Source organism: Athalia rosae, chromosome 6, assembly GCF_917208135.1.
Source record: "Athalia rosae chromosome 6, iyAthRosa1.1, whole genome shotgun sequence".
NCBI classification, from domain to species: Eukaryota; Metazoa; Arthropoda; class Insecta; order Hymenoptera; family Athaliidae; genus Athalia; species Athalia rosae.
Window position 1 is genome coordinate 17,204,360 of NC_064031.1, and position 25,488 is coordinate 17,229,847.

The 25,488-nt window shown below is 49.2% G+C and overlaps 1 protein-coding gene across 1 annotated transcript; it reads right to left on the reverse strand.

The window, feature by feature from the left end:
• Positions 1 to 18,201: 18,201 nt before the first annotated feature.
• On the reverse strand, positions 18,202 to 21,440 carry LOC105688575 (mitochondrial sodium/calcium exchanger protein-like). The gene is made up of 7 exons (XM_048657483.1): positions 21,337 to 21,440; positions 21,058 to 21,275; positions 20,655 to 20,980; positions 19,513 to 19,836; positions 19,324 to 19,442; positions 19,110 to 19,263; positions 18,202 to 18,560 (listed from the first exon to the last, which is right to left on the reverse strand). The coding sequence occupies exons 1-7, from the start codon at positions 21,376 to 21,378 to the stop codon at positions 18,202 to 18,204; spliced, it is 1,542 nt and encodes a 513-aa protein (XP_048513440.1). The 5' UTR covers positions 21,379 to 21,440.
• Between the last annotated feature and the right edge of the window lie 4,048 nt (positions 21,441 to 25,488).

Genomic DNA, 25,488 nt, shown 5'->3' on the forward strand with positions numbered 1-25,488 from the left:
GTTCACGAGATTTGAACGTCGTGCTTCTCTTTCAAAATATTCAAGAAGACCGTCGAAAACCCTGAATAAAAAAAAGATCGGATTCTGGCCCAGATTTCAAGTCAAATTTAAGACTATAAGCTTGGCGTTTTTTGGCCTACGAGGGAGCCCGAGCTTTGCTAGAGTCAGGTAGCCAGCAGCGCAGCGCTTTGTTGTGAGACGTCACCTTCGAGGCTGTGCAGAGGTTACGCCCCACAACAAACCGCTACCCTGCTGGCTACCTGACTCCAGCTAAGCTTGGGCTCCCTCGTAGACCGAGAAATTCGAATATTTCGACCCACGTAGGGATTGCGATGAATCAAAGTGGGTCTACGACTAAATCCAATCGATATGTCTTATAATTTTTCTGCTCCCAACAGCGAATAATTGATGATCACTCGATCGATTTTTGAGCAGAAAATAAATCATTGTTTTAATTAGGTTTATTATGCTTTTCTGACGTATTTTGACCTCAGGAATCCGAATCTAAAAGAAAAATGGATCTATCTCTAAAATTGTCCGAGTTATCGCCAATTTTCAGCTTTTTGGGGTCAAAAATAAAAAATTGATTTTTTAGTCTATCTTGTTGTAATTTGAGCTCAGGAATCTGAATCTGGAAGAAAAAATGATCTATCTGTAAAAATGACCGAGTTATCCCCATTTTTTCGCATTTTTTGGTACAAATTCGAGGATATCTCGAAGGGAAAAAATCGTAGCTCAATTTGGACAACGGATTCGTGTTCCTGAGGTCAAAATGCATAAGAAAAGTGCCATACGATCAATTTTAAAAAATAAAAATTTTTGGCCAAAATTTGAGATTTTTCCAAGGGGTACCCCTTACGATTTTTTCAAATTTTGACCAAAAATTTTTATTTTTAAAAATTGATCGTATGGCACTTTTCTTATGTATTTTGACCTCAGGAACACGAATCCGTCGTCCAAATTGAGCTACGATTTTTTCCCTTTAAGATATCCTCAAATTTGTACCAAAAAATGCGAAAAAATGGGGATAACTCGGTCATTTTTGCAGATAGATCAATTTTCCTTTCGGATTCAGATTCCGGAGCTCAAATTACATTAAGATAGACTGAAAAATGAATTTTTTATTTTTGACCCCGAAAAGCTGAAAATTGGCGATAACTCGGTCAATTTTAGAGATAGATCAATTTTTCTTTCAGATTCGGATTTCTGAAGTCAAAATACGTCAGAAAAGCATATTAAACTAAATTAAAACAATGATTTATTTTTTGCTCAAAAATCGATTGAGTAATCATCAATTATTCGCTGTTGGGAGCAGAAAAATTAAGACATATCGATTGGATTTAGTCGTAGACCTACTTTGATTCATCGCAATCCCTACGTGGGTCGAAATATTCGAATTTCTCGGTCTACGAGAACGGGGTATCCAGCCCGAGCTTATTATCTGGAGTCAGGTAGCCACGGGCGCGCGGTTTGTTGTGGGGCGTAACCTCTGCTCAGCCCCCAAGGTGACGTCTCACAACAAAGCGCTACGCTGCTGACTACCCGACTCCAGCAAAACTCGGGCTGGGCACCCCGTTCTCGTAGACCGAGAAATTCGGATATTTCGACCCATGGATGGATTGTAAATATTCGAATTTCTCGGTCTTCGAGGGAGCCAAATTGAGCTACAAATTTTTCCCTCCGAGGTATCTCGATTTTTCTGCTCCAAGAAGTGAAAAATTGACGATAACTCGATTAATTTCACAGATAGATCAATTTTGCTTCTTGATTCGGATTCCTGAGATCAAAATACAACAGAATAGCACGAAAACGCGAATAGAAAAAATTTTCCACTTTCGACCCTGAGATTTAAAAAAATCCAAGGGGTACCTCTTGGGATGTTTTTGACGGAGAATTGCCACGGGACTCGGAATGGATCTTCGATCGATCATGTTGCGTTGATCGACTCCGAAGGTGTCATCCTTTACCGAATTAAATCAATTTCGAGCGCACTCGCAGTGGATAATAAGAATATGGAGTGGATACCAACCGGCTGCACTGGATGCTCGCGTAGAATTCTCGAGAATCAATTGTCCCGACGACGTATACGTATTGTACGTACCAAGTACGAAAAATCTGGCTTTTCTTTATCACTTTAAGCTCATCGGATCAGTTTAAATTGAATAAGTTTTAATTAAACGGATTCAAACTATCGATTACACACTGCACTCGTCCAATTTGAATTACACCGATTCATAGCTCCCTTTACGTAGGTATAGACAATATTAGACTCGCGAACTCGGCGTCTCATCCCGAATCGCCATTATAATAAATCCGGGAGGCCCGGATGAAAATCCCCAGGGGATTAATTTGATCCTCGATTCGCTGATGACGATGCGTCTGACATTTCCGTATCCGTTGGTATCGATATACCGATACATTATACGGACATACCCTGGGTATGTATATCACGGGCGTCCAAGACGTTCGTTGCCATCGCGCCTTCGATTTCAACGCGAGTCGGCCGACAGCCTCGATCAACTCGTCGTCGAGGCCGCTTTTGGATATTCGCGGATGGTCGACGACAAGTGGAGGAACAGAGGGACAGACGGAGAGGGGCGAGGGGGGCGCGGAGAGAGGAGGGAAGGTAGCGAGGAAGCGAATCCTCGAGCGATTACACGGACCGAAGCCTCGCAAATCCCTACGGAGTATCCGCTCGCGAGTATCGCCGTATCAGGTGGTCCGCATCTCTCCGGGAGGTCAGACCGCCGAATCCCCCTCGGAGAGGTCGGGGTGATGTTTGTTGCACATGGCGAACAATGCAGCGGATTTGCGCTCCAGTTGTACCGTATAACGTAACTGCAACGTCGCCGTTTGAATATTATCGCGAAATTTAATTTCACCGAGAGAACGCGCGTACAGCTGGGGGATTTTCAAATTCATGTACCGAAAGGCTCGGAGGGATGTTTTTCATCGGGTCTTTAAACAGCGGCGGCACCGCCGCGATCCATATAAATATTCATAAAATTTGAGGATGATAAATATATGGCCCCAGCCGTAGGTATAACGTGTAATATATGTTATAGCTCGGAGACTAAATTGGGGGTCGGATTATTGATGGCGAATTGGTTTTCTATACTCGACGACGTGGAAGTGAGTACCGATCACTTTTTAGGGTCAATGTAATTCAATAATTTTGGGAATAGCTGGCGGGGTTTAGGGGGTCGATCGATATTCTTCTGCATCGCGAACCATCCCCGCATATATTCAACTCGACGAAGGAGAGCGAATAGCCCTTTGATTCGGTTACGTTTCGAGAAACTCTCCTCTCAGCACCGAGGCTCTCTCCCTCCGCCCCCCGTCCCTCTCTCGAGTCAGCTGACTTTATTTCTGAAACGAGAATTCCAGCCCACTATACGTCTACGCGTATAGTTATATCTTCGAGGGATCAAACGGCTATGGGAGGAAGCGATTTCTCTTGCCTCGTAATAAGCTCTATTTGTTTATCTCTTTGTTTGCTACGAATAAGGGCGCAGACCTTACCTTCGACCCGGAGACAAAGATCTGAGGAAATTTCAGCGGGTATTCGTACGTACAAATGGGGAGGGTTGATTGACGTTTCGAAATCCGAGTTATACATATTTATACATCCCCTGCAAAGAGGACTTTTTATTCACGTGCGTGTACAGCCGGTTAAACGCGTGATATTCGACAATTTATTCGAGTCGGATTTGGAAGTATCGAAACTTTTCCCTTCCCTTTTCGTTCGTACGCGGAGCCTTTGACGCGAGTACGCGTTCGCGTACGCCGGGCGATACCTGTGTACGGTATGTTTTATGCAGTTTGGTAAGTTTGCAAATCTCTTTCCGAAAATTTGCCCCGGGGTTTAGCGATAGATTGAAAGTCTTTTTTTCAGCCTCGGCGCTAAAAGGATCCCAGGCAAAGCCTTCTTTTAGGAAATCTCGAATTCTAAATATTTCGAAAAGCCTCCGGAGTCTGCCTTACGGACCGTATAAATTATACCACCGCCCGCCCATCCAAACTCCGTGTGCGCCGCGCGAACTCTATTTCTCTGCAACGCAATGATATTCGTGCGGAACGGCGTCAGAAGATATCACGCGAACGATATTCGATAGACGCCCGACCTCCGAAATAGAACTTGATCCGATCAATTGAACTGCGGGAGATAAAATTGACGCGGCCCAGTTTCCACCGAGGGATAACCGTCGAGCAATTAATTATATCGCGACTCGTTGCAGTTCCATTGACCCGGCAACCAGATCCGCCGGCAACACGGTCATCGTTCGGCGTTATACGGGTCAACGTATGGAACGACCATCGAATCTGCGGTTGACCCGCAGCAATTCCACTCGTTATTGTTCCAAGTTTAATCGCGAACCGAATTCGCGCGCTCGACTCTAATTTTGATATCGAAACTTCGCCACGTCATTCGAATGACGCGTGACGTCGCGGAAAGATGAAAGTTTTCCATCGTATGAAAATCGACGACTCGTTCGCGAACGCAAAGCTCTGCTGTGCACGGACTTCCGCGTATTTTCTTCTCCTGATATTTCAACGGGACGGATGCAAAGACAATCGTAATTACGCTCAACGGCGAAAGACTGGGAACCCGCGAGTTCAAAGAGATTCCTCGTCGCTAAATACGTTTCGCAACGACATCCGAAGGCGAAGTCGTATCCATCGCTTTTTCACTCTCGAGGCCTTAGTTTTTCTTTAAAGAACGACTCAACTTTATGCGATCGTAAGATAATAATATTTGTTCCCACGAGGCATTCAGCCCTCGACGTCGACGTTGGAATCCAACCCTCCTGTGTTATTGAAACGTTGGTACGACGCCCACGCCCGATAAGATCATCCCAATGATTCTTTCCCCGTGATTTCAAAGGCTGTCGAATTATTTTCATAGTCATTCGTTTATTTCAATTTTATTTTATTTTATTTTATTTCGGTTCTTCTCGGTTTCGTCATTCCTTTTACTTTTCCCTTCCGAATGGTCGCTTTTGATACACATACGCGGTACACGGTACGAAGAGGATCCTGGAAAGGTACGACGACGTGGGTACGATAAAAACGGAGAGCGCGGCGGCGGGTATACCCGCGACGTCCGGTCCGCGTGGGTGTTTCTTATATTTCTAGCGTTAGCGTGGATACAAGTGGGCGTAGGGTGCGATATTTTTTGCACAACACTTTATACGAGACCCCGAGTTAGCAACGGAGCGAAGCTGTGTAGAACAGAGTGTGCGGAGCGGCGAGGTGCGGCGCGGCGCGGTCGAAAGTTCAAAGTTTAACCGTAGTCGCATAAAAGATAGATATAGGCTCGGGGTGGCGGGCGATGGGAGGGCAGCCCTGCCCCGTACCATCGCCTCAGCCATCGCGCCCAACGCCCTACGCCCGCCCGCGCCTCACAGCCACCACTTTCTGTATCTATCACCCGAAGGATTTATGTAACGACACCCCGTTGCCAAGTTAGCTTTCGGAACAGTTCTTTCAATAACCATAAACCTAAGAGATAAAACTCAATTTTAAAGCGAACCTCGCGAGGGGCGAAAGACGCGAGGATTTTTCAACCGGATCGGACGACGATTCTCATCGGTGTGTTCGCGCGAGTGATCCGCCGTACACCCCGCACCGACGGTGGCGGGGTAATTTCGTCCTCGCGCACAATTATCCGCATATCGTCTCGAATAAATATACGATATTCGGGAAATAAAATCGAATCCGTGTAATCCCGAATAAGTTTACCGTACGTCGCGGAGGGACGTTAACAACAGCGGCGTACGAGCGCTCGTGCGGGCAGAAGCCTTTGCGGATATACCGGAGACAGGGCGGAAAGCAGATGAGAATTCTGAAGGGAAAAATAAATTCTCTCCCTCTCCATCTTTTTCTGCCGCTTCGTCTTGGTACTGTTTTCTTTTTTTTCTCTCTCTTCGCTTCGCTCCTTCTCCTATTCTCCCGCAGTCGTAATTCCCGGCATAGGTGTACAGCCGAGTATACGGGCGAGGGATGAGTTTGTGAAATCGAGGTGAAACTCGGATACGCCGGGTTATTTATTTAGGCCTCGCGACGGCATCGCGACGTCACACGCCCGCGCGCGTACAACGGACCGATATTGCCACCTCCGGGCTTTGGCGCGAAAGGACGTTTTTTATAACTAAAAATTGGATATCCAATATTTTAATGTCCTCTCACATCGAGTCGCGCGGGACACTCGCCCCCCCCCCCCAACCTGGGAAGCTTGCATAATATTATTGTTATCTCTGCGCGGCTTGCTACAATTGCCCGTAAAAAGAAGAAAAGAAAGGGCAAACGGTTCGTTCCCTCGAACGGAAACGTTGCGCCCTGGAAAAATTGACGTGTCATGGACGGTGGCCCACGTGGCGCGTGAGGCCCTCGAACGCGGGGGTGAGCCTCGCATGGAAATGTTGATATTATACCGGCCCCACCCTCTCTCCACGGGGTGCGGGTCTCTTTTTATTATTTTCATTGTTTTTATTATCGCGAGAGCGACGCTCCTTTTTCAACCCTTCCGTACACGCTCGCCTACAAGTTTCCACTCTCGGATATTCCTTGTAAAAAATCCGCAGCGGCTGGGGTGTCAGCCCTGAATATCGATTTTTCTGAAAATACTACGACGCTCGGTAGCGGGTTTCCATTATCATCCTTGCGGTTCATACGTTTCCAATCAAACGCATTCGAAGGGGGATTCGACTACAGGGGCGCTCCCCAGGTATTCGCGAGACCCCTCAAACATCTGCGCGAATTGTACAGGGGGTTGAACGATTGACTTTTTCCACAATTTTAACGGGGTGTCGGTGCGTTACATCGGCAGTGCAGGTGGTCTCTCACGCGCGCGGTTTTATTCGGACGACAAATCTTCGTACCGACGATAATAAGCCTGTATAGCCAGCGGCTGAGCCACCCTAAGCTTACGGGGTGGCGATATAAATCCGTCAGGAGCGACAGGACCCGCAGTCGTAGCCAGACGTCTGCGCATTATTATCGGTACTCAAAAGACGATATGGCGGTGAGCGGCGGCAGCCGGAGGAGGGAAGAATGATCTCGAATAAGTGTCGGTTAAGTGACCGTAGGCCTTTCCGCAAATACGTCTGGAATCCCGGACCCCAGGCGTACCTATAAAGGTCGTTCGCGGGACGACCCGGCATTGCGTTTGTGTACGTGCCATTTATGTTCTCCCCCTACCTACGTCACATGAGATGTATCCGATTTTTTTCTCCTCCCAAAATGAGGGAAATACGCACGGAAATTCGAGGAGTCGAGGGGAATGCACGCCGCGCGGAGAGCTGCGGGAAACGATTGGATACAGGTTTCTCAAAGATCGACGAGCGGGGCAGAGTCTCGGCGAGACGCTACTGTGAGGAGCCCTCGACGTATCCGCAGGGCCGAGCGAAGTGGACTTCGAATCTCACGCAGGTTATTCGGGGAGGTTGAAAGCTCGCCGAAGGGGGTTAGCGTTTGCTGTGCGTGCCGGCCAGACGCGATATTACCTTTTTAATAGCATTCCAGCTCGGAGATGCTGGGGGAAAGCAGCTGGGCCGATGGCCGGATGACCGGTGATACAAGGAGGAATTTCATTCGCTGTACCTACACGCGGCAATTGATCGTGGCCCCTGGCATTCTACCGAGGAGTCTGCTGGTTATTATTTCGCCATAACTTGCAACAATTTCTATTCGATTCGAATTCTCGCAGTTCGTTAGGGGATGGAATACCGGCTCTGCGTCGACGTACGGGTGATTTGCTCGTAAAAATGTTCGGTGCGGCTGAAACAAAAGTCGCAAAGCTAAAGCCGATCGAAAGATCGGTAGCGTATGTCATAACGAAGCTTGTCCCGAAGGTTGCACGCGGATATCCCCCGTTGCCTTCCGATATTTGCTCGGCGATCGTGAAATCTTTTCAGAAGCTCGAGGGACTCGGGGTAGCCGGCGTACCGATATACCTATATCGCTATTGCGCAAACAATAAACGTGGCGCCCGGAAACGGTAAAGAATTTGATTTTACAACATTTTATTCCATTTCATTTCACCGTCGCTACATCCTCCGGCTCGCTGCCGCCGCTGCAACAACGCACGTACGATATACCTACGACATTAGGATACGAATTGATTCCTCTTGAAATGAATCCGTCCGCGACGATACGATTCCATAGCCGGGAGATTTCATTACCGATACCCCGTCGCCACGGCTTGTGGAAAAAAATCCGGAATCGAAAGCCGTAAGACTCGAATGTCGTCCGAGCAACGCGTACGACCTTTCGGTCGGACACGATTTGTTTTTCTCTGGACTCGCCGCGCGGCGCAGTTCGCGGTTTTAGAAAATCACGGGCGTTATTGTTGTTTGACGCAAACACGTCCGTGCCCTTCGCGTACAACGGATGCCCAGATGCACCGCACCTGTACGAAGAATGGATCGTTCGTCCCGCTGTAAATACCGTCGGCGGCGTACGGGGGCGGAAGAAGGGGCGACGGGGGATTCGGTGAACGTTCATTAGCAAACGCGAAACAACGCGTTCCCTCCGCGGGATCCGTATGTGCCGGAGGTAAAAAAAAAAGGGGAAACAAATAACGGGACGAATAAAGAATATGTATACGCGGGTCGCGTATATTCGGTGAAATTCATTCACTCGTCTCTGTGTACGTCGCTGTGTAAAGCGGAGCTTTTCAAATATCACGCCGCTACAGCGTCCACCCCCGGCGCCGAGCCGACTGTCCTATACGCGCTAAATCACGGCGCAATTTTACCGCCCCGCTTGAAATGTTTCCGAAAATCAATGGAGCGCTAATATTCCCGCATATGTAGATATCTATTACATGTGTGCCTCCGACTAGCATCCGAGCGATATACACACAATAAATCCGCATGGACGACTATTCGCGGGGCCATGATAAATTTCGGACGCTTTATACGCCGCGGCGATAGCTACCCCGCGTAATATTCCCTGGAGGCGGATCATTATATCATTACATATATATATACATATATATGTATATATACACCGCGGGTATATGTGTGATTCGCATAATTGCTAATTAGGGCCTGCACAGCGTGACGTAAAATCTGCCATAATTAGGGCTCGCGCAGGTTTGGGGTGCTCCGGAAGGATGGGGCGGGTATACCTATGTACGTATACGGGCGGGCTGGTTTCATCGTTGGCAGCATTAATATGTAACCAAGTTTTGTGCGGTTACCAGTTACCGGGAACAGCTGCGAATGTGATTTAATTTGGATTTAAGATCGTCTCGAATTTGAATGAAATTAGTAGTCGGCTGAATTTCATTAACGTATCGTTTTATTCGGCGATTGTCCGAGAGCCGCGATATCCTCGCATGTTTACCCCGCGGTGGATGCACGTGGAATAATTTGAATACGTATAGATTATTTCAACGTGCGAGAAGATTAGCATTCGCGTTCTTTTTTTTTTCACCTTTACGTCGCACACACCCCCATCGTAACGATCGTTGTAATTTCTTTGATAACTTTATCGTCCAAAAGATTCGTTATAATTCGGATTAATTATCACGGCGATACATCGTGATTAAAAGAGGCTGAGTTATATGCGTTTATAACGAGGTAGGCGGTGGGTAGGAAATGCCCGTACCTGTAATAGGGTGTACGCAAACCCCCGCGAGTCGCTAGGCGCAAACAAATTTATATTCCCTCTGCAACTCGACGGTGGCGCCCAGTCGTCGTACGCGAAAGACAAAGAATAATTAGGAATTAATTAAGATTCCGCGCTTACTTTCTTTCTTCCTCCGAGGTACCGAGCAGCTGGGTATTCGCTCCCGAAGAGGGAAATTATTTCACCACCCGTAAAAACACGGCGTAAAGAATATAAGTCGGCCCGTTGTCGCGGGGTGACTATTATACGGTCTACCGATTTTCAACGACGAGTAAAACATCAGGGAGAGGGAGGGATACACTCGAGTCGAGACCGCGGCCGCGAAACCAACGCGTACCGCTGTATCGTTGATTTCGACGTTTCGCCGATTACGAGAGTCCAAGTCTCGCCGAATCGAGAGCGTTGCTGGCAGACTCGGTAAAAAAAAAACGAGGGAAATAACTCGGAGTAAATGAAAAACAAAACCCCCTCAAAGCCCGCGCCTACGTCTGGGATTTTTACCGCACAATGCATCAGCGTTTAAAAAGCTCACCTGGCTCCCGTCCCACCTCCGGGTTAATAAATCCAGTTTGCGATACGTGAGCCGCCTACCATATCCGACGCCCGAATGAACTCCGGCATTTTTTCCACCACCCCCTTCGGGGGTTTTAAACATCGCGTTGCACCTCCGCGCGCACCGCCTCCTTCTTCCTTTGTACCCGAGACGCAGCCCCTTTGTTTGTCCTACGTTAGCGCGTCGGCTTATACCGGGCAAAGCCGTCGGTGCAACAGCTTAGCGGAAGCGACGGTGTCTGAGGATAAGGGGTGGATTCTGGATACGGCTGCGGAGGGTGTTTGGTTTGCTCCACTTCCAACTCCTTATCCCACCTCTCGGCACACCTACGTCGACGCGATGTCTACGCCTCTATTCGTTCGCTCGCGTTCGATTATTATTTAGTCGCCATGAAATTGGCCGTGTACGGTGAAGCTATTGCGAAGACTTTCCGGCGACGGCGAAAAAAATCATCAAGCCGCAACTCGATACGTTCGCTTCGAATAAAATGCAGCCCTGTACGAGCTGCGAACGCACCGCTCGAAAAATGAATTTGCCCGCGTATTTATTCGTTCGAAGAATATCGGAGTCAAAGTGGTTTCCAGCTATTTGCCTTCTAGAACGGGATTCGACTGGGTCAATAAACCCGGTCTTATATTGTTGTTCCGGCTTATATCCTTCCCCATATTCACCGCGAAATACGCGCGGCAGACGTGCTGGCTTTAACCAACAGCCGTCTCGCCCCGCGCCACGAATCCCCGAACGGGTCAGAAAACCCGGAATCCCTGCTCCTGATTTCCCCCACTATTTATTAACTGGAATGCCGCGGCGGGGATATAATTTTTCATCCACAATTACATCATATCTCGCACTTTTCTCGCTCACGGGCAAAGAGCCCGTTCATTCGGATCGATGCGTTTCGTAGGTAATGCCTCCGACGTCGCGTCATTCCGAAAAACACTTTCGAACCGACGTTCAACTTTGAGTATTACATCAGCATTCACCCCGGGGTAGCGGAGATCGATGATGCACCGTGATATATTCCGAGAGTCGAGAGCGTGTAAGAAATTCCCGAGGAGGTTCCGGATCCCCAGCCAGCGGGAACGGGAACCGGCGGGGTAACGAGAAAAAGAAGGAAGAAATAAAAGCAAAGTGGAATAAAGTAAAATAAAATAAAACAAGCAGCTGGCGCACGGATGCAATAAATACGCGACCCCGCTCCCGAGTACGAAGATGGCCCATAGGCCATAGATCGGTAGAGATAACAAGCGAAATATCCATCAAAAAAACTCTCCGCGCATCCAGCCAACAGCTACGCCCGTTACGCCCACTTTTTACGACGAGTCGTCGACGGTCTCTGTGAGCCATCGACTCGACCGAGTCCATTACGAGGGCAGCCGGTAGTTCCTAAAAGCGAAGTGTACGCCGACGTACCCTACGTAACTCCGTTTCACGTCCGTGTGCCAAATCTATGCAACTACACCAGGGGCGAAAGCAGCCGCTATTTCCACAGTCGCACGACAGACGTCGAAGTCGGCGGAGGAGCCGGATACACGCTTTGCGAAGTTTCGCGTTATGCTCCGTTAGGATTCACCCGCACGAACTTTGACTTCCCTACGGTAGAAGTTTTTGCCACGCGTGTATCCCCCAAAACTTTTATTACTACATGGGGAAATTACGTCGAACGACCTCATCGTCGCTCGATGCGCTTCCCGTTCGCGTTATCATTTTTACAACACCGTTAAAATATTACACCTCTCTTCGAGATTGTGTCCGATCACGAACGATTTACGAAGAGAAAGAGAACCGAAAAAAAGACTAGGACCGTTGCGCGCACGCAACGACTTTGCCCCGGAGTTATGTATCGACAGCGGTATCTAATCTCGTTACATTAGCCGGACAACTGGCCGCGTAAATTTGCTTCCCCATAACTCTAGAGACCGGAGAACGGCGCAGTGGCATCGGTATTTGCAGAGATTGTCCGGGAAAACTACAATATCGCACCTACGGCGATAGAGTTCTTGCCCCGAGGGCATCGCGAGTCCACCGCGGATGGGAGGCCACATTTTTCAAACCCGATCCAACCGACAGAACGAACCCCGTGCAGGGTGATATTTCGAAAATTAGACATCATTCCGCATGCAGGTGGATAGCGCGGTGTTTAATCTTCCTACTCGTTGTCAGTTTGGTTCGGGGATGAAAATAGTGAAAAGCTAGAGGCGGAAAGTTTTCGCGCCTCCTGCGGGAGGTTCGGGGGACGGGTAACAACGGCGTCAACATTTCCGAAGCATTCGTATTCAAAGAGCGATAAAGTTGGCCAAGGGTGACTGTAAATCCACGCCGGGGCGTTGCGGCACCCCCGTCGCCCCGTCGGCTTCGCCTCCCGACGCGTCCTCCGCCGCGTGTCAATAAAGCCCGAGGAGGTAGTTCTAGGGTCGCAAGAAACTACCCGGCGTTTACCGTACGAGACGAACAAGATGTCGCAACTCGGCGGTCGACCGTTTCCAGAATCCGGAGCTAACTGAACCCCCCCGGATGGTCGGATGTGTGCGTAACTCCGAACGCGGAAATCCCTATTCGATTAATGACCGTCTCACGTACGTCTCGCTACCAAAATCAATCTGGTTCACCCCCCGGTCGGCGGTCGGGTCAACGACGGATCCGATATTAATCAGCCACGTTTACTCGTTTCGCGCGATTAGGTATCATTCGATTCGTACAACTCCACCCCTTGTGCAATGGGTAATTTTCACCGGTGCAAATGCAGGTATTCTTTCCACCGCTACATTCGTAAGCTCGTCATCGTTGTTTATTTTCTCCATTTTTCAATACCTTGCGCAAGAAAAAAGATGTAGAAAGTGGTTCTCGGCAGTGCAACGCGGCATCCGCTTTAACGGTCCTCGAGCGAAATGTAGGGCAGATGATAAAAAGAAGTAGGCGAAAACGAGGGGGGGGGAGAAAACACAACTGAGAAATTAAAGTAAGCAGATAATTACGTAGTCAGAAAAGCCTCGCATTTGTTTCTCCGCGCCAAGTCTCGGCATCCGAGTCCTAGTTCGGAGTAACCATTCGGTGAGTCCGAAACCAAGCAACGACGAAGGCTCATCGCTTTGACGATGTCGGTTGAAAGCGGCGGCGCACCAAGAATTCTCGAGTACGTACCGTGGCCTGGACGGGGTAGTCGGTTGAAGTATACCCTACGTATGTTGTATCGCTCGAGCTCGTAGGAATAAGGGCCCGCCGTACGTCTATTTTACACTCCACACCGCACAGCGTATCCTCAACCGGCTACAAACGACGCCGGAGCGAACCGACCGCAAGTTGCAATCTCGTTCGTCTAACGGGTGTTGCCAGATATCGAGATCCTCCGAACTCACCGCCGGGCGTATCGCACCGATGCGCTCCCCTATTTTCACCGCTCCTTGTAGGCGTGACGAGGAGGGCGAGTTCGAAGGGAGGAGAGCTCGCGACCGCTGCGATTACTCCCGACGCGTGTACGTCGGGGGACTCGATGACGGAACGTTCGTTCGGTCGCAGGGGTCAATAAATGCGCATACGTAACGTACGTCCGTAGGAATGAATTCGCGAGAGTCGGAAGTAGAACGATGACCGGGGTAGGTATTCCGCGGTAATGCGGAGTACGGAAATAACGTGGTACGATCGAGTCTGTCGCTGCGACGCTGCGAGCTATGAAAAGGAGGAAGGAATTGCAGCGGTACGGGGACTCGGAGGACCGCGAATTGGTGCTTACGTCGGAGGACGTGAGCGAGAACTCGGTACAACGTACGAAAGGAGACTCGAGTGTTTCGAGGGTGCAACGGAGGTCAGCCGTCGGTCCTCCCAGGTATACCTACGTCCCGCTTTACAATTTTCTTGCGTCTCCCCCCCCCCCCCCCCTCCCTCCGAGCCTTTTAAAGCCTTTTGTTTTTGCTCGGCCAAATTTTCCCTACCTCCGAGTACTGGTTGATTAAAAGCGCAGGTGATAAAAGCGCGGTGGCGTATTCAATTCGCGTTGAAAAAACTTTTCTACATATCCTCGGTGCCATCGCGCGCCGAGGGGAGGTTTGGAAAATTGAAAGCGGACGAAAAGTAGCTCGCGCCGCTATATTATTGGTGCACGCCCGTCGCGGCGCTAGATTTTCTTATTCTCTTGTTACGGGCTCGATTCAATAAAGACTTTGTAAGAAATGGCACGTAAATCACGACAATAGTGCCGCTCGAAAACACGTATATAAATTTGAGATTTATCATTGTTCCGTTATTTCCAATTTCGCTTCTACCGTAATACGAGCGTAATATCTCACACGTATAATATATTCTATCAGATTCCGATATATTTCCAGGGAAAAGAATGTCACACTTAAAGGGAAAGAGTGCCGGATCATATCGACCTATCAATTTCAAAGGCTTACCGAATAAAATACTCATAAAAAGTAATAGAAAAATTTCGACGAATGAACCGGACCGAATCGCTTCACCTACTTCGAAACTCGTACCATTCATTCCTCTCCTCGGATTCTTCCACCTGACATTGCCCACGTACGAATGACTCCGATGGATTTCCTCGCCCGCGCCGAGGTAGAGAAGAAACTAATTAGGGGTATTCGAGGTGGATAGCTGCGGGCGTCCGAAGGACGAGGCGTCGTTGGAACGTCCACCGCGTTTCGGGAATACGTTCCGACGTCTACTTCGCCAAAGTTGAGAATTTAAAATACTGGGAGGCGTGCTGACGGCGAAAAAGCTTTCAAATCTGGTACGAGGTGCGGTGCCGCGGTTGGTAACTGCCAGAAAGTACGTAATATCCGACGCGAGGGCTGCGGGGTGGACGGCACCGGGACTGGAACACCGCGAACGCTCGGACCGATAGTTTCCGATCAAATTTACGACGGCCAATGTCCGATATTGTCCCTTTGTCTTTATGCTCCGCAGACCCGAGTTCTATCGCTATCGTCGATTCTCCTTCGCGATTTGTTTGCCAATTTTTACGAACCACCGAGCGCGCCCCGGTACACCCGACCCGCCATGCCCCCCCAGCCATGCATCGGTTTATATTCTCATTTCCCGCTCCACCCGCGTTTTACGCTCGATATTTTTATTTATTCATCAATATAAATTACGGAATAAAACTACACGGTTGCCCCGCACTATTTATCGATATCGCGAGAATTTAATTGGCTGTATGATCGTAGGGACATAAATACTTAGGTGGAACACGCGCCGGGCTATGGAAGAAGGGTGCGTATATGACAAAGGTCGTACGAACGAATCGCGGTTCCACGGTTTTGATTCGATTTTGTAATTCAATTTGCGGGGAGAGCTGCGCTCGGTGCAACGCGGTCGCCTACGTATTTCACGATTTTCTGTCATTTGATTGACGTTTACCGGTGGTACGTGGGCCGTGGGATTCGAACGAATAATAAAATAAATGAAATGAGTATTCGTACTACCGGCATTCGTGGCGAGCCACGCGGCCGGAGCCGCTGAATATTTTTCGTGAATTTTAATTCCCGTTACGCTGCGCTACCGAGCGTTGAATAGGATTTTTGAATTCCAATTTTATCGCACTCGGAGAATCATTCGCCACTACTCGATTCTCGAATGTTTGCGCACCGGCAAAAGTTGCACGTATCACATACGTCGGTCGTCGTCCTGGATATTTCCGACGTTACGGAAACGACGCCGAGCGTCTAGTCCCGATCGAAAGCTCGCCGTACGTAGTAGAGTCCGCTGCAGGAAGTCCGCAAAAAGAAGCGACCGCCACGTCAGCGAATTCCAAATATTGCCGCAGCCCCCTTAACGGCCGTTCGAAGCATCCGGGTGGAAACGCAAAATACTCGCGCACAACGAAACGATACGAAGATCTCCGCGGAGCGACCGCTACGCGTCGGACTCGGAGCTGACTCGCGAGATTCCCCGTGAACGCGAAAGAGAGAAAAGCAAATGAAAATAAAACACGAAGCGCAAAGAAGAGAAGAAAAAAAAACAAAACGAAACGAAAAAAACACGGGATACTGAAAATCCGCAGCGTCGAATCTCGGTTATCTCGCAATCAGTTTCTTTTCTGCGGTATCTTGATCCTTGCCTCCGCTTCCCTCACACGACTCTTGTATTCTACCTCCGGTGAAAGAATACCGACGTAAAATCCTGGGGGTAAAAATTTATTCCTCAAGGTGGAAGTGTTTACCGTAGATAGGTGAGTACAGCTTCCATTCCATCGTCAAAAAGCGAAAACTTTTTCCATCAAACTACAGTTTATATACGTATATAGAATACATTTTGTAAAGTGGTATCTGTAATAATGCTCGGTTCCTCCTTATACTTTGAAACTTCATTTTTGCACAGACCTGCAGCTATACCGAGAACCGCGGCGACGTCGCTGCAGAAGGAATTCCGAGACTCCTTTTCAATTTTCGGTGTATCATCGTTGGAACATTTGTCCCTGCCCTGCAGTTCCGTCGACGACCGATGCGCGGGGGAGAAAAATACAAGGGCGAATAAATCACTCCGGCTCAAAAGTCTCGGTAATTTTGGGAATTCCGCGTGCAGAAAATGAGAACGGCTTCTGGTATAAAGTGAATTTAAAATCCAATAAACTAAGAACGCCGTCTCGCGCTGCGGGAGACAGGGCCTATTTTGTTCAGGGATTCTCATCGACGCCGCACTTGCACGTCTCCGCACCCCTCGTTGTTTCTTTATTTTTATTTCCTTTTTCTTCATTCTCTTCCCGTTTCCCCCGTACTCGTTCCCCGCCCCCGTGACCTCTTAATTTTTCCACACAACGACCCGGAACGAACGTCAACAAAACAGAGGTGCGAAGTGGTTGGCACAAAATGAGCCCGGCTTTTATTTCAATTTCGAAGCTCGCGGATGCGGCGATTGCGGGAATACCGGATTTGATGGGGGCATACAGCGACGCTAACTATGCAAAGCTCCGCCAGCTATAGGGGATATTTGTACGCATCGATAGCTGCGATCAGATTAGCGCCGGAGGCGGGTCAGGGACGAATTCCGTATAATGCAAATCACCTAATTGAAGCTCATCCAGGCCCGAGACGACACAACTAGCTGCATATACGCGGCATCCGCATCGAGCAGATGCAGAGGAACCCGCCTTACGATATCGATAATCACAGGTATTGCGTGTATACTCCCGCAGTAAATACATTCCCTTATCAACCTGCACAGATTGTCGCTCCTACCACCGCTCGCTCGCGGGTTTCCACTTTCGCTGTTGCAAACCTTTGACTACATTTCTCTCCCTCTCTCTCTCTCTCCCTCTCTCTCGCCAGGAACATTAATGCACACGTTGGGTGCACCATATGCAGTAAATGTACAAACCGCACGCGGGGGGTGCGCGTCGTCCAGACATACCTCCATGGATCGTTTGACATCGGCCAGTAATACGGATGCCCTCGGGTGCCATTCGAACGATCAAAACCAAATGCTTGCCCCAGTTGGAGGAATGATATAAGTGCAACAAGCGACGCGGTAGACGTGTATTAGGTAGAAATTCACTCGCCCCAGGGTTTTGTATATCGCCAGATGATATTGTATAGCGTATAACAACGTATCGCATCGTACGATACCCAAGTCCTTCGGCGACCACCCGAAAATTGTAAAAATGAGACGATCGAGCGGAAACAACTAAACTTCGTCACCGGAATAGTAACGGCTGTGTTGATTCTACGTTTGTACGAGAAAAATTTGATAAAAAAAATTTGGACTGATTATTATTCCATGAATATTTCATACAGGGGATTTACACGCTCGGTTAACGTAACAAGGGTACGAATTAAATGGACAATGAATAAATGAATGTTGAACGTTTCAACTCGACAAACCGTCGAAACGGAGTCGGTTGTTTCGGGTTAAAAACTCCGCCGATACTCGCTTCGCCGAAGGCAGGAAGTCTCGCGAATCGCATTTTATTATCCGCAATCGATTTCCCAAGTTATCCGACGTTTGTCACTCGTCGGTATAGACCGGTCGAATGAGGGGGTGATTTCCGTTGAAACAAAAAAATAAAAAAATCATCATTCGTCCCTGTGGTCGGACCCCATCGGATGGATAACGTTGATCTCCGCAAGGATGCACATCACAACGAACATGAAATAAATGGTGTACAACATGAATCCGTAGGACCTTCTCGCGACGCATCCCGTAGTCAACAGATAACAGGCGGAAGCTGTCAAGGAAGTGAGGAGGAATGCGATGCATCCGGGACCCATTGCGCTCGCCCTCACGTGAGCTCTCAAGTTATCTTCTTGCGCCGCTGCTAGGCTATAAGTCAGACCCATACCCAGGAGGGTGTTGAAAAGCGGCCCCCCGAAACAAGCCGCGTATCCCATCCGAGGGTAGCCCCGCCTGGCTATGGCGACGTTCGATATCAAATCTAAGGAGGGAAAAAGAATTTCATGCATTTTCTCGCAAGAATTACCGTACCGCTGGGATTATTTATTTATGATGGTCGCGCGTGTTTTTCTCTTTTCATCGCCGCTGACGTCGACCCTGGTCCTTCGACGCGATCTCCCTCATTCCCTATACAATTCTCTCCGTTGTATCACAGATACGTTGCATAAGGCTCGAGTTCCCGGAGCTCGCGCATATAGTGCCGCTGGAGTACGGTCGTTAGTAGGAGAATTATTCTCGTTGCAGTTGGAATTACTTCACGGCTTATTATACCAGTTTCATGGGATGCGGAGCGGTTAGTGTTCTACCTATTATATACTTTGATAAAATGAATATGCTCGGTAACGTAATTTGTACCGTGGGGCCGCTGCGAAATTTTCCACGTTAGGGCACGCGAGGAATGAACGTAACTCGTCGTGGGCAGGGGTGAAAAAACGACTCACCGATTATTCTTGGTCGCTCACCCAGCGACGAAATTCATCGTTAAAAATTTATGAAAATTACGGTTGAGATCCCACGAGGCGTAACTCACCACCGATGCTGTTTCCCCAGGCGAGGAACAACATCCCCAAAGTTCCATCCGAAATCGTCAAAGCGGTCCCCAGCGTAGCCAGGACGGCGTAGACCTGCTGAGCTATCAAATACACGATCGCCATGGCGGACAGGAACCCCATGAACGCGAAACCCTGAATTATCATAGGCGCTATTCAATCGATTCGATTCGAAACATCTCGGCGAAATCTTACGTTGTGAAATTTCGGTACTTTCCGCGCGTCGGTTATCAAAAAAATCGTCAGCGCTCCGCTCACGCCGATGACCGCGATCAGCGCGTAGACGGGAATCGGTCCGACGGTGTATTCTCCGACTGCGTAAATCGGGAGTTTGAGGAAATCGGTGAAACGATGTTCCGGAAAGTGAAAATGAGTCGTGAATACCGTCCAGAATGTAGGCGGCTACGACAGGGGTGACGCAGAACTGCAGGCAGTTCAAAAGCTTCGACCATCCCCGTTTCACCGCGGTCTGATTCACCACGGGTATCAAAAGCTGCAGAAAGAACATGGGCACCGCCCGGATGACGAGGAAGACGCGCATCAGTCCCCGGGCCTCGTTCCAATCTTCCATGTTCATCGGTGAAACGTCGAAGAAAAATTCGCGGAAAAGTCCCTCGGGTCGTCCCGCGGCAGCGTAGGCATCTTCGTCTTTCTCGATCGCTTCGTCCCTGGTCATAGCGTTTTTACGTTCAACGTCCAACGCAATGTCTGGATAAAGTCACTCGGAAGAATTTTCGGGCTGATCTTACCGCGGAACCGGCGAGTCGACGGAGGATCTAGAAGATAGGCTTACCCAGTTTGGATTTCAATCCGACAGCTCGGGAGCGCATCGGGAGTCGAGGGATGGAAGTCTCGTCACGATTGACGAGGTAGGATTTCAAAACCGTCCGGTCGTACAGGCTCGGTATCCGATCTGAATTAAAAAAAAAAAAGAAAAAAGTCGATCATTTTCGGAGAACGCGTTCCGGCTGACGGCCGTTCGCAATTCGGGACGATATTTATTTGTCTTTTTCAATTTTCCCACGACCGCCAACTGCGGATTCGGGTTGCGTCGATACACGGAACAGATATAGCGATAGATGGAAATCAAACCGAGCATCAGCGAGACACATTGGCCGCTGTACAGCGTGCATTGTTTGGTCGGACCAAAGCTAAACCGCGAACGATCAACGGGGCGTGAAGCACAATTCTATGTTTGTTCGAGTAAATGCACTGCAGTAGGCGTTCGGAAATCGTCGGTCGAGACCGCATATTGCCATAAAAACTTTTGCCCCCATTTCAGTCGCATCCCGCGTAAAGGGACGATTGACGAACGAGCGGTCAAACCGAGCTGACCGCGCGTAACGATACGGGAAATTCCTCCTCGCGATAGTCGCCTACCGTTCGCGAGATTCTTCTTGTTGTCTATCACTTGTCCGAGTACGACGACGACGATGAAGGCGATGTACACGACGACCAGACCTTGGAATCAAAATCCCTCCGATTATTTCCAATTTCTCGCGAGATCCACGCGGATGACGACCTACTGATGGCTTCCCACAGGTGGACCGTCTCGTCCCGAATGACCCACCCTATCCAGCAAACGGCGACGAGATAGAAGACGGTGTCCCTCAGGTAAGGTCTGAATTTAACCTGGAACGGTCGAGTGACGGCAACGGAGCCCGCGATGACCGACGTAACGAAAACCCCGGCGCCGATTAGCTCGTTGAACATGACGACGGTTTCGTCGACCGGGGCAACCAGCGCCGTGAAAATGTCAGGTGCTCCGTTACCAAAGGCCAGGATCGTAACCCCCGCTATGTTGTCCGAGAGGTGAAGTATCTCGGCGATTATGCTGAGGGCTGGGCAGAAGCTGACGGATGAAAAAATCACGTCAACGCACTCGAGGCTACTCCATTCGCGCCGGAAGCCTACGATCGAATTTCTCACAAGTTGTCCGCGGTGATTCCGAGGATCAGAAAGAGGTACATCAGCCAAAAGACGTAGAGGATCAAACCGAACACGAAAAGTGGTATGTTCTCCGTGGGGAAGGTGCAGAATAAACCAGGTATGTACTGCAGCGGAGAATCCGTCCAGCAATCGTCGCAGTCGGTTACCCATTCGCATCTGTCCGGGGAATCTATGTGCCAAACGTACGCGCAATCGTCCTGCAAAATCGTCATCGTCGAAATGATGGGAACGGGGTGACGCGGCAGCGTCACACCTCACCTCTGATAAACCGGAGCGATGCGCCGGATGCGCCGTGGTCATGTCTGCCGCAAGTTTTTCCAAACTTCACGAAGCCCGCCAACCTACAAAGTGTGCTTTCTCACCCCTTCCGTCCATCGCAGGGAAGTTCGCCGGTATCGCCGAACTCGTTTCATTTATTTATTTTTTCACTCGTCATCTTTTATTTTTTCACTTTTTTCGTGCTCCACCACTCGGCTCTCGAAATCCCCGATACAAGAGCGGTCGGAAGTTGGGAAAAACGGGAGCGAAGCCCTCGTGACTAATTGAAAGCTCAAACATCGGTAGGTCTCATTGAACCTGAGCTGTGCGGTCCGCTCGTTATGCCGAATGGCTGTTTATTTAACTAGGAGAGAACGGATCCCGCGGCAGCGACGGGCTTTTTTTAATTTATAGGGGTGTGTTTTATTCTCGCGTGTACCATAAATTACACCGGCGGCAACGTCGGGCGCGGGAAAGGAAGAGTGAACTTCCGCTTCCCGTTTCGCCGTTGCATAATAGTCGAGCATTCGTAATTCGCGATGCAGGCTCATGCTAAGATACACCGTTGAAATGTAGAAAACAATGTCTGTGAAAAAAAAAATTACCCACCTCGGGAGTAATTGTATCTCCACGCGAATTAATGTTTACAAATTCTCGCGAGGAACAAAGATCCGCGCACGTAACTTTGCCTCGGTTGTTCCACTTGAAACCGGAAATCGATCGCGAAGCAGGATCAAGCGAAAGTTTTGAGTTCGGCGATAGACTGCCGGAATCCCATGCTCGAGGAAGTTCTTACCTATGCCGTCGCGGACTACCGGGGCTTTCGGATGGGCTTTCGAAGAACAACAACGATCTTTGTTAATCATCGGACCGGAATTTACCGTACCAACGAGCTCGGCTGGCGCAAGCGTACCGATACCCCCTCCTGTTAAGCAATTTCAGTTCTCACGGTTGATTGGATCGCTGGCAAAGATCAAAGTTTGCAGATTTCTCAAAGGGATTCGATCGATCGCGTTATTTGGTGGAGAGGGGGCGAGGAGGCCGAGGGGGATGCGAGCTCGCGCGAAAGGTGGTCCATAGAAGCCAACGAATAATTAGGTGGCCACCGGACGGTCGATAGCGGCGAATCAACGAAAAATCATCCATTCAACGATCTCGCAAACAAATGCGAAGCGAAGGTCCAGGGAATTGTGGCTCCCCCGAATCCCTCGTGGAATTTGGCTTTTCCAGTCTCTCTGCGCCATAGGGTAGGGAAAAACAACTTTCCATTCCGATGTTATTGACAGAAACTACGGCCCTTAGAGCGGATGGCCGGATTTGTGACGGAGTGGCAGCTACTTATCGCAAAATTTACTCCGTGCACACCGATCGATATAGTATTAATAAGTGGGGATCCGCGGATCCAGAAATCCCTACGTGACGTGTTTTGCCGTTCGAGTGGAAGTTTCTTCTTCCACCGACGACCGAAGATTCGCCGGGTATTTCCGAGGTATCTCGCATTTTTTTCTCGGAGACTCTCACCGAGGTCGGACGTATTTCCTTCGGTTCTTTGGATTCTCATATTTTATCACGCGCGAAAAAATACCCACACTCGCTAATTTATGCAACGTACAAGATACAAAAGTTGTTGGCAAAACGGTCTTGATCCTTCTCGAGGCTTTCTGACTTTGTGAGCTTTTTTGTAGCTCAGATTTTTTCTGCCAAGAAATCTGTGAGCCACCGAACTCCCAAGTGTCCGTCGTGTATCCGAAAGCCTTGGAAAAACCAACCTTTTGCCGAGTGATCGCTAATTCCGACCGAGTCAATTTCCATTTCGAAAGGCACGTTCGCGCGGCGGCGGTTAATCGCGCGAATTCGTATCCGTTCATACACAGCGATTGTGGCGAAAGGATGCGATTAAGCGCCAATTGCGTAAAAGGTAATCGGACTACATCGATAAGGCATGCTGAGGTCGCAATAGCGTGCGCCGTTACGCGGTAAATCTCGGCTAATTGGCTGGGAGAACGGTATCGGAGAGCGGCAACCCTTAATCCACGCACTCTCGTAGATCGTCGACGACTGGTTCACCCCAATTGACAAACGGGCATCGATCGCGTCCCCCAGATTCGGTGAAATCCGCATCCGTGTAGATTTCAGTCGAGCGATAGGTAGAGCGTCTTTCGATGACGCGTCAAGACGATCGAGATTTTTGGCGGTCAGCTTCCGCACTCTGCATCTCCCGAGCTTTTTAATCGTGAGACTGCGGTAACACGTCAGCCGGAATTTCATACGACTCCCGGAGCTCTTTCCGAAAGAGGCCGACGTGTGTTGTGCGTACGTGTACAGCTGCAGGGGTTGAATTGGCGAAGCTCCCGACCTCCTTCCGCTCCCCGCTCCGCTCTTTATTCTCCCTTCTTCCTTGCCACCCCGGGGCTCCAGCATATATCAAGATTTCTAACAACTTTTCTGTGAACCTTTCTCCACGGGGGAGCAGCTCGTAACTAGATTCTCTCTGTAATCATGTTGTGAAAATAAAAGAGGAACCTTGATTGGTTTCCTCGCGAAGTGGGTATAGGTACCCATCAGCCAGCGACTTTCGACCTCCTTCTACTCTTTTTCTTCATCTCGCTCTTCTCGTCTGCTTCTCCAACGCCATCATTTTTTTCGTCCGCTTCCGCTTCTGCCTCTCTTCTCCTTCTTCTTCTCCTCCTCCCATTCCTTCCACTTCTCGTTATATCCACTCGCAATTTCTCGTCAACGCTCGCGGTCAGAGGGAAGATGCGAGCAGGGCTCATCTTTTCTTTCTCTTCCATTCCTCCACATATACTGCTGGGTGATTCGTTTTAATTGACTCTGAGATTTACTTGCCATCGGATAACGCTAACGCGGGAACATTCTTCGGCCAAAGTTGCGCTGGCTACAGGGGTGCTGTCTCGATAAGAGGGTCATTCCGCGGGCAATAGGGATCTTTCATATCTGGTTTTGTTTGCCAGCTATTTCGGAGGCCAACCCCTGCAGCGGGTATCGTTTCGATCTACTCGCGGGATTCCACTACTTCTGACAACTGTAATTACCTCCGGGATACTAAACTCGACTCGCATAATTCAATGGAGAATAAGATGATCAAAGTGTGCGTAGACAATATTAGCCAGGCAGAAATTTCGAGCGTTGTGAAAAACCACCCCTATTCGATTGAGTGGAGTTGAAAAATCGAGACACATGCAGCAATGCTCCGACGCATTGCCACCGTTCCTTTTGGCCCTTCGCGGTATATATCTTTCATTTTGACGACCCTCTCGACAGCTCGTCCGAATGGTGGAGCGACGAGACGTCGGTTTGCGGGGCGGATTGATCCGGAATCCAGGTTTGCCCTGTCTCCGGGGATTCGATCTCAACGCCACACCCGCTCCGTGCATCGTTGAACGAAAGTGGAACAACGAGGAGCGAGGCCTCTCTCAAATTACCCCGACGAGGTCGTTCGCTCTTCCACGCGGAAGAATAACATGAGAGCTCTCCCGGTTCTACCGGAATCTACGTTTCCCTATTGTGTTTGCAAAGACGTATACGTACGTACAGGTTCGAATCCTCGCTGCAGGGGGTGAGGGAAAAATTATTCCCCACGCTACCGTTGATTTTTTTCGCGTCCAACGGACGAATAACTTTTCGAAAATCTGAGAGCAACAGTTTCCGGGAGAATGGAGGAAATTAGCGATGAAACGGGGAAATAAAAAGAACAACATCTCTCGTCTTGTTCCCGTCCGTAAGACTTTGGCGGTCGTTTAATTTACTTTGTTTTTTTTACGGTTGCCTGCCTTCGCTAGGCCTATGAAAAAGAAACTGCTGTAATTAAAAGAAAATTAAAACTGTCTCCAAGCCGCGTTCCACATCGTCGTAAACCGTTAAAGAGCCATAAAACAAAGTCGAGTTAAGCTCCGCCGATGGTAGGGGTCGGAGGTTTGAGGCTCTCGGTAATAAATCTACGCTAGCGAGGTGAGGTGCGCTAATTTTCCAAGCGAAAATTTAACCGAACAAAGCGGGCGCGAGCGGCGAGTCGCCAACGATTGTTTTATCAGCGGTCCGCGCGGGCACGGATAATATTGCGAAGTCTCGGTACTCGATGAATATTCCGAAAAACTTGGCGAAGTACGGCGACCCAAAAAACTGAGCCCTCGT